The sequence below is a fragment of the Anastrepha ludens genome, chromosome 4 (genome assembly GCF_028408465.1).
Source record: "Anastrepha ludens isolate Willacy chromosome 4, idAnaLude1.1, whole genome shotgun sequence".
NCBI classification, from domain to species: domain Eukaryota; kingdom Metazoa; phylum Arthropoda; class Insecta; order Diptera; family Tephritidae; genus Anastrepha; species Anastrepha ludens.
The window spans coordinates 5902541-5912219 of record NC_071500.1 but is presented as its reverse complement, the minus strand read 5'-3'; the positions used below and the strand labels follow the sequence as shown (position 1 = coordinate 5912219).

General features: G+C 39.1%; 1 protein-coding gene across 1 annotated transcript; it reads right to left on the bottom strand.

Annotated features, from left to right (window-relative positions):
• Positions 1-1393: 1393 nt before the first annotated feature.
• Positions 1394-8100, bottom strand: LOC128861434 (proton-coupled amino acid transporter-like protein CG1139). Its single transcript, XM_054099571.1, has 9 exons — positions 8031-8100; positions 7926-7979; positions 7711-7861; positions 7520-7641; positions 7198-7424; positions 7008-7138; positions 6761-6939; positions 4543-4712; positions 1394-1759 (listed from the first exon to the last, which is right to left on the bottom strand). The coding sequence occupies exons 1-9, from the start codon at positions 8042-8044 to the stop codon at positions 1509-1511; spliced, it is 1299 nt and encodes a 432-aa protein (XP_053955546.1). The 5' UTR covers positions 8045-8100; the 3' UTR covers positions 1394-1508.
• Positions 8101-9679: the final 1579 nt, after the last annotated feature.

Below are 9679 nucleotides of genomic sequence, written 5' to 3'. Positions count from 1 at the left end.
CAGCCCCATTAATTTTATTTTATTATTTTTCACTATGCACATCAAAGAAAACACCTCACCTACTTAGATGTAGAAAAAAATCTTCACGCAAAAGGCGTACTTTTTTATTCGATTTCACTAATGTCGATCGAAATATCTCCTTCATCTAATATCGACAGAAGTGACCGTTAAATTGTGTAAATATCTATGTAATATGGAATATTATCATATAAAATTGATATGATTTGTAGTGCAAACAAGAAAACTGAAGTCATAACACGCATACATATAAACACCTGTCTATAAATGTATATTAGAGAAATAAATATGTGTGTATGTATGTATGTATGTATGTATAAACATATAAATTTATATCCAATCCAGTCATTTCAGTCCAAAACGTAGCAATCGTAACTGATAAAATCACCTCTTGAAAGTCCACTGCACACTCATCTACACAAACAAACACACAAACAATCATGTCCAGAGCAGCGCAATGAAGGTTGTTCCCCAGCAAATTTACACACACATCGATCAAGATAAAATTTTAATTCACTTAAACTGACCGAACGTGCTCCTGGTGCGAGGGCAAGCGAGCGGAAATTGAAAATTGGATACTACGCGCATCCGCCGTCAATATTAGCAAAAGGGGCACCACTGCTGTTGCACTCGCACTCTGGTGAAATTCGCCCATAGCGCTGCTGCCATAAAAGGCCCACAAGCCAACTTGGCGACGTTACAGGAGCTAGACAACACTCGTAAGCATTTGCCAAGTGGACGCATGCTCGCGCTGCTGCAATGGGTGCCGAGAAGTCGTGAACAACGGCGCATGCGCACGCGTTCATACTTTCGTAGCCGACATATTGAGGGCAGCGACAACGCACCGGCACACATACGAGTATATACGAATACTAAACAAATATTGTGCATGTGTATGCGTGCATATATGCATACATGAAAGAGATTGTTAACGGGCTCAACGTCAACGATGCGGTCACAGTCGATTCTAGAGCAATGTGTTCACGTAAATTCAGTTCATTTAATGCCTTGTTAGCTTAATTGAGCTATCGCCTAATTAGTCGCAGAATCTCGCCTTATCCGTTAGCAAAACATTTTAATCTCAGCAACAAACAAGTGCGTGCATGTAGTACGAGTATCTATGCGATACACCGAACGATACTCACGCGCACTTTGCACTGTACGTTGCTCGCTGCAGCCAAGCGAAGGCATGGAAATTGCACACATACCAAAGTGGACAAATGACCAGAGGGTAAGCGCCGAGCAGTGCGGGTCACTGCTGCTGGTGCGAAAACGCTGCTAAGAAATGCAGTTAATGAATTTCTCGCACTCAAATGACGTGGATTCCAATGCAGGTGAGCTGTTCACGGGTGGTTATTGATTTTTACTAATGAGCGAATAAGTGCACGTACCTTCTAATTGCTTACAAATCTATTATTATTTACATATAGTGAATGCTGCTGTTTTTGGCTCTGATGCCCACTCAAATATGTATGTTTGTGTGAGGTTCGTCACAGTTCAAGCTGGTAGTGTTGAAGGAGGTCGATGAGCGAAAACCAAGTTCCCACGGAGCCACCTACCACACCGAAGATTACCAAAAATAAATCTTGCCACAAGTAGATGTAGTACGGTCCATATCCCATGTTGTAGCGCAAGCAAAAATCCAGCACACCGGGGAAAATTAGCCCCAGGTAGGAGAGTGAAAACGAGCCAACGAGCGAGAGTATCAGTACCAGTTGGGAGCTCATATAGGCCGCAAGCACTGAAATGCATATAGAAGTACTTACATACATATATTACAATATATTAGTAAAACTAACGAGTTTTTCAACAGGGGCATTGCAATTTTGGATTTAATGACAAGCGACGTTTAAATGTTTCATTCTGATCTTGCAACGTCAAAACTTCACCCACATTTTACAAAATCAATAAGCCTATTTTTTTTCTAACTAGATGCATTTTGTATTACGAAAATTAGATAAACTAGGATACAGGTATTTAATATTATTAGGTGCGCAACCAGACTTAGACATATGGTAAACAAACTGCTCAATCATATACTTTTGGTTTCATGAAAATGTGCCGAATAATCGTAATCGCGGGAAGTGTTGATTTCCCTCTTTCATTCGAAAAAAACCGCGACTGAAGCGCAAGTTTATGAAGATGCTGCTTTAAGTGAAACAACGTGCCGAGATTGGTTCTGTCGCTTCAAAGACGGTGATTTTAATGTTGATGACCGTTCGCGTGAAGGAAGGCCAAAAACCTTGGAAGACGCTGAATTGGATGCATTGCTCAATGAGGATCCGTGTCAAACGCAAGAAGAGCTTGCTTCAGTATTAGGAGTTACCCGCCAATCCATTTCCAAGTGATTGCATGCTTTGTGAATGATTCAGAAACAGGGGACTTGGGTTCCTTATGATTTAAAACCAAGGGATGTTGAATGTCGTTTTTTCGCCTGTGAACATCTGCTCGAGCGGCAAAAAAGGAAGGGTTTTCTTCACCGCATTGTGACGGGTGATGAAAAATGGATTCATTACAGCAATTCAAAGCAACAAAGTCATGAGGCCTGTCCGGTCATGCTTCTACGTCGTCGCCTCGGCCGAATATTCACGCTGCGAAGGTTATGCTATGTATTTGTTGGGACCAAGTTGGTATTATTTATTATGAATTGTTAAAACCAAGCGAAACCATCACTGGGGATCGGTATCGACATCTGCATTCACAGAGGAGAATGTTAAAAGGAGAAAGTTAAAGGGCAAAGACACTAACGAATCTAATAAAATTAAAAAAGAAATTTGTAGTATATTTGAGGGACCGGGGCCGGGACTATTTTTTTACAGCGAATTCGAATAAATAAATTTTTTTACAGTAAATAATTTCTTACATCTTTCTACTCAATGATCACCCTTGCAACAAGCTTTTGCTATCTAGTGCGCAAATTTTCAATGTCAAATCGATAAAAATCAATTGGTTTTTCGATAAAATATCTGGGAATGGAATTTTTCATATCAAGCAAATTTTTTAAGTTTTTGTTTGATAAGAATTGGAATAAACGCAATTCCGATGGCACATACGATGGCGAGTATAGTAGGTCAGACAGTAGGTACATCCCACCCCAATCCATTAATTTTATACTGACATATTTTTTCTGTACTTGCGCAGTGCGGTCATGCAAAATAACGCCTTTTCTATTGAAAATCGCTGGATGTCTTTCAATTAATGATGTATTTAATCGATCTATCATAATTGATCGGCAGTAACACTTTCTCCAGATTTAAGCGCTACAAAATGGAGTTATACAGGAACTTGCAACGCTAAAAATATATTGTATATGGATTGGGGGATCCCGGAATAGGCATCCCTAGCCTGGATATTTTTACAAACTACTACCGTGACCGGAATTTTTACGATCTACTCCATTCTGATCAATTGAAATGGTTCATATTGTGAGGAATTTTGCATACAGATACTTTGAACCACCTTCGTTCGGATCAATGGCAGACGCGATGGGACAGTGCAAATAAAGGCAGGTGGACCCACAGTCTCATCCCCAACGTTGAAGCTTGGCTCCAGAGAAAGCACGGATGAGTATACTCCTATCTCTGCCAAATCCTAAGTGTTCATGGTTGCTTTAAAGCGTGCCTTCACCGCTTTGAACACGAAGAAAGTCCATACTGCTAGCAGTGCACACCAGCAGTTGGGGAGGACGCAAAACATGTGCTTCTCACGTAAGGGCTAAACTGGAAGAAAGCCTTGGCAGCAGCATCACTTCCGAGAAATTAGTGCCACTGATGTTGAAGAGCCAGGACAACTCGAACAAAGCCCAGCACATGGCTACTAAAATAATGCAGCAACTCCGACATAGCGAGAAGGCAAGAAGGATGCGCGAATGCCAAATAAGATCGTCAAGCAGCAAATCTATCCAGAGATGAAAACGCAGGTAAACTGACGAGACTACTATTAGAAGCAAACTTTTCTATGGTAACGAACAGGGGCATGGGGGGAGGGGGCGTATAGATCCGACAGGGGTGGTTCTCTTCAGATATGACTTAACAGTGGGGGTAATAGGCAGATGCACCTTGTGACATTTTGCATCAGAGCAGTAACTGACGTTGAGTGCAACGCTCAAACCGCCTCCCGTCGAAATACTTGACGTTGGTACCGGGGGGATCGGTACTTTGGGATCGGTACTACTCATAAAACAACAAAAAATAAATAAAAAATAAAAAAAATTTGTTAAAGAAACTCAGAAAACATATCAATCACGAAATTGCCAATGCTTCGGTCGATAAGTGTGGATAAGTGGTAGAACATTGACGCCACCTAATCCATCGGTGCAACCTTCACGCGCTAGTTTTATGAGTGCTACTTAGTTCCGCGTTTTAATATAATATATTTGCTATACTTGGAACGAATTTTATCGCGATAGCTCAATTATTCGGTGTTTTATAGAAATACAAAATTACAATGCCCCTATTAAAACATATTTAGTCAATAGGCTGCCTACAGAATTCACAGATTTTCACGAAATAGGAACGCACTCACCTGCTCCCAGCACAATTGCTACGCGTAACACGTATTCCAATGGATGTGGCTCCTTCAAGTTCAGATACTCCGAGTATCGACGCCAACATACCTCAATTGTTATGTAGCCTTGCAAGGCAAATGAAAAAAATATTGCCGCTGCGAACATTAACTTGGCGAGGCGGGGAAATCTAGAAAAATACACAAGTGATTGATTAATTAACTCATATGTGTTTGCATGCTTTGCTGGAAAAAGGTCTTCATCCAGAAATAATATTCTCTATGATGAGTATGCAGAAATTACAGCCTTCTAGCTGGTTGCTGCGTAAAAAATGCACCCCGGCAACTGTGAACAATAAATCTTTAGAAAAAAAATGTTCAGCCCGTTTCTGAAAACGAGTAAAAATTTTCGCAAAATTTTTCTTTTTCCTTCCTCTCCTTCTTTCTTTTCTCTTTTTTTCCTCCTGAAAAAAGAACTTCGTAAAATGAAATTGTATTTTGGAAAAAAGTAGGTAGCACAAATGCAAAAAAGGAGGATTGTGATACCAGAAAATAAAATTTCCTCCAGCCCATTGTGTGACAGCAACTGACAAGAATGTAAGAATTTAAATTTTCCCATAGAGAGCAGAGAGCAATGCTAAGAGTTTATTTTTAAGCCAAAAGCTAGCAATTTAATTTAATCGCGAATATGCCTTCTTAAAGCTTTTTGTGCCTGCATCTGATTCTTCAACTCAGCCGTTTCTTACTCTGGGCCAATATACTGGGTTTATCGGAATAAAAATCAATGATAGATAGCTTTAACCTAAGCCGATTTGAGGGATGTGGGGAATTAAATAAGAATAACTTTAGAATCATCATAGAAATTCTAACAGGTCGCTTTATATTGAATTAACCTCTTTCTAACCTGAAAATGAAAATTTCACTTTTTACGGGAGGAGATGGAGCCCCCAAGCATATGCTAGCATCGTGTCCAGCATTGATACATAAGTGTGACAAACACCTGGGGAAATATATTTTGCTAGAGGAGGAAATAAAACTCAATAAAATAGGCCAAATACTAAAATTAATTGAGGAAGTTGAGCTCAGAGAAGTACAGAATACTTGAGTTGCCAGGGGCACAAGGGGGCACAATAGATTTATAAAGACGTAGGGCTAAATCCACTCATAATATTAGTTATACTCGTATGTGGAAATATATATCATCCATTGTTTAATACATTGACTTAGTTTCTCCCACTTTTCTCAAATTTATTTGAAACAACTTAGAGCTGTCAAAAATGCAGAAATCAGCAATTACTATCGAGCTTCTTATTTCTAATACTTCGCAAAAAAATTTTCCATGGGGACTTAGAATTGGAAAATTTATTTCTCGAGAAAATTAATACCCAGGTAAAACAATTTCCAAGAAATTTTACTTTTGGGCAATATACCTTAATTTTTACTTAGGGAGGAGTAGTAACACTTGGGCTGAAAAGTCCCGAGCCTAACACATATACGAGTATGGCACTATTTTTCTTGCATTCTCCTCTTTGTCGATTACCACTAATCTTAGACAGAGAGCTATTAAAATTTCACGATATTCCATTTCTTAGTTCCTGAGTTAGTTTGCTAAGATTGACGCTACTTTTGTTATTTTCAAAAAGAAGAAAAGGTGGAAACGCACTTCGTGTTTTAATTTTACACTGCTTCTTGATGGAAAAAATGCCGTTCAAACGAAGCAAAGGCTTGAAAAGTGCTATGGGGACTCCGCTCCGTCAGAAACAGCAATAAAACGAGGGGTTCCTGGCTTCAAACGTAGTCGTAGAGACGTCCAAATGAGGCGGTAACGCCAGAAACATCAATAAAATCGTTTTGAATGATCGAAAAATGAAGTTGCATGAGTTAGCTGACATCGTAAAGATATCAAAATGCCGCATTGGCTTTATATTGCGTGAGCATTTGACTATAGGAAAGCTCTGTTCGAAGTGCGTGCCGCGTTTGCTCATATGCTCGCCGGTAAGAAATTTCGCTCGAATGAAGAGGTTATCGCTGGAACTGAGGCATATTTTGAGGCAAAGGATAAATCGTTCGTACGAAAGTGGTATTGAAATATTAGATAGACTGAATATTAAATGTTTTGAACATCGGACTTTTCAGCCCATTTGTTAAATTAATCACTTTAAAGCAGGGTATCTCAATATTTGCTTTGTGACATTGGAATTTCTTGCAGCAAATGCGTGATACCCTAAAACTTACTTACAGCTCGTCCAATGGCAGATTTGAAGTAATGCTGTCCTTCACTGCATCTCCATAGTGCCAGTAGCCGAAGAAAGCCACCAAGGTGTATAGTAATAGAGATGTGCCTAAGCCCATGTTTAATATGCCACACAAGCCGAAATAGTCCCTGGGTGTCTTCATCTTAGTTTCAATGGAAATTATCTGCGTCAATTGAAATAAAACTTATTCCACACAAAAAAAAAAAAAAATAAAACCATGTTGATACAGACCACTCCGACGGACTCGATTGCAAAGAGCACAGTGCCGAAGAACAAAGGATAGCTTTTTATGTCGCCAATGGGCTTGCGCTCGGACAGCGGCGGCAGATCCATGAAGATGTAATAGAAAAGTATGCAAAAACCTGCAAATTAATTAACATTTCATTTCATTTCATACTTCTAACTCCAAATCTACCCATACTAATGCAAGTCATGGCATCCGCAAGCGCATTCAAGGGCACCAGATTCTTAAGATCGCGTATTAAGTAAATCAACGCCAGTGGCACTGCCAGAGCGAATATGTAAAATCGAATATCGATGGTATAGCCGTAAAAGTCGATCAACTCCTTCAGATTGTCCGCTATGAAAACCACGTAAGCGCAACAAACTCCAAAATGATAGAAGGCCAAAATGAAATCTATGGTAGAACTGCATAAAAGTATCGTACGTACATATATCACTTAAATTTTATATATGCAACTAATAAACCAAAACTTGTAAAGCAAAACCATTTTCGTTCTAACCGCGCTCTTTTGCTCAGAAATCGCAAACACCTCGGTCCAGCCTCCAAAGCCAGTGCCATCGAATCGGGGTAGTTCAACTGGGGCACACGTTTCCGCTTGCAGAGTTCGTGCATGCCTTTCAACTGCAGAGATGGAAGAAAGCGGTTCTGTGCACAATTTATTGAATTTTACAACTAAACGAGTTCGGATACCAAAATGTGCAACGCGAATATGACAATGGAACCAATGACTACAGTGCTGATCAAGCCGTTGAGCCAGCCGGCAGCTTGAAATGCTTTGGGCATGGCCAAGCAACCGATGCCAATGGAGGCTTTCAACAAGCTAATATACACCTCGAAATTGCTGCAAGCATTCCAAAATAATTATTATTGCAACAAATATAAAATAAACGGTATACAAAACGAACTTCATCGGATTCTCAACGACACGATGCTGGTAGGGGTCATAGACATCCTCTGCGCTGTGGGGAAGAATTGTTATTAAATTAGCTGGTAAATTTATTCACGATTACTTGGCGTCAACCATTTTCTGTTGAAACACACGCTAACAATCACACAGAACGAACAAATTTTGATCACAACTGTCAATGTTAATTTTGGGGCGAATTCAAATTTGTTGAATATTTTGAAGAAATAAATATTAATACCTTGATGAGTCAAAACATATAAAATTGAGGCATTTTGAGCAATACAATTTCTTGCATTACAATATAAAAATTTCAGGAAAGCCTTAAATTTCTTTGCTATTCCTGCAACTCATTAGCAACCCAATTTCATTATTGGCTATACGCCATTCCACCTGTGGTATACTAATAGTTTGCAAGCATTCAATGGTATTCGTTAGTCCAACTGTATTTTTTTCTTAAGATTTATGAGATAAAGTCCTTTGGACTCCTCGCCATGCAATTTCCAAACTCATAGCTATGTTTACTGGTCAGTGGATGATCGGCGCACACGCGGAAAAGCTAGGGTTACCATTTAACCCCCATTGCAGAAGCTGTGGGGATCTTTCAGAGAAGGAGACAATTGAGCACTTTCTCTGTAAACGCCCGAGTTTGGCAGCTAGACGTCTAAGGTCACTGGGTGCTCCTTACTTCGACAGCCTTGGGAAGTACGTCAAACTAAATTCCAACAATATTTTCCATAACATCAAAAACTCTGGCTCGCTTTTATAAACTTGCTTGCTTAGCATGCTCCAGAGGCTTTCCATTGGACTTAGGTCTGAACTAGCTGGTCGTAAATATATGTCTGTTGGAGATCTCATAATGGTATCAAAACGGCGCTTCAGTGCTACTTGAGGAGTGCCAGACTGGCATTTCAACCATTTCACCTGCCTACCTAAGGTAAAACTAGTAAGACTGCCAGAAAACAAATTTCGATGATACATATATTTCTGAACTATTAATCTCTGAGCAATTATTTTTTCGTAAAAAAATAATCAAGCTTTCAGTGGTTTAGGCAAAATTTTAGGAATAATTTGGTGGAGTAATCGGGAATTGGTGACGGTAACTGAAGCCGATTGTGTGTATGCCACACTGACAGTGGATCCTGGATCTATTCACTGACATACTATGGGCAACATACTTGTGAGTATATACAGTGATACAGTAGTTGTTGTTCATTGTGCACCTACTGCCCTCACTTTTTGATACTAACACCCGTCGTGTTTCGCTTTGACTCTTAAGTAAATTAAAAAATTTTTTCATGTGAAAGCATGCATTTTATTTATTTATTTATTTATTTATTATATTATTATATTATAAAATAAATATATTACATATTTGTGGTTGCACTAGCAACAATGCCTTCAGCTGCTTACAATGCCTACATGCTACTAAATTGGTATTGGTGTAAATAATTATAATTTGTGTATCCTAAATTAAAGTTGATAGTTGAAGTTCATTAAATTTTGTTACTTAATTTAGCTTTGCTGATATATTTGAATATTCTTGAAATATTTTCTGCAGTAGGGGCTTTTAAAAGTTCTGATGGCGTGTTCGATGAAAATATTTCTCCCCTGATCTTGCTGAGTGCTGGGCATGTATTCAGGATGTGTACCGTAGATATATTTTGTAAATATAGCGTAATATATCATTTTTCTCGTTTGCCTCTACGTAGTAGCAGGGCATATGCGGTACATTTTTAGCTTCCTTATCGTTCG

What these genes read in the sequence shown, in the direction of transcription:
- LOC128861434 (XM_054099571.1), bottom strand. An exon ending in GTCGTTGAGAATCCGATGAA is followed by an intron (nt 7,862 to 7,925) that starts GTTCGTTTTGTA and finishes GAATGCTTGCAG; the next exon opens with CAATTTCGAGGTGTATATTA. An exon ending in TATTCGCGTTGCACATTTTG is followed by an intron (nt 7,642 to 7,710) that starts GTATCCGAACTC and finishes CCATCTCTGCAG; the next exon opens with TTGAAAGGCATGCACGAACT.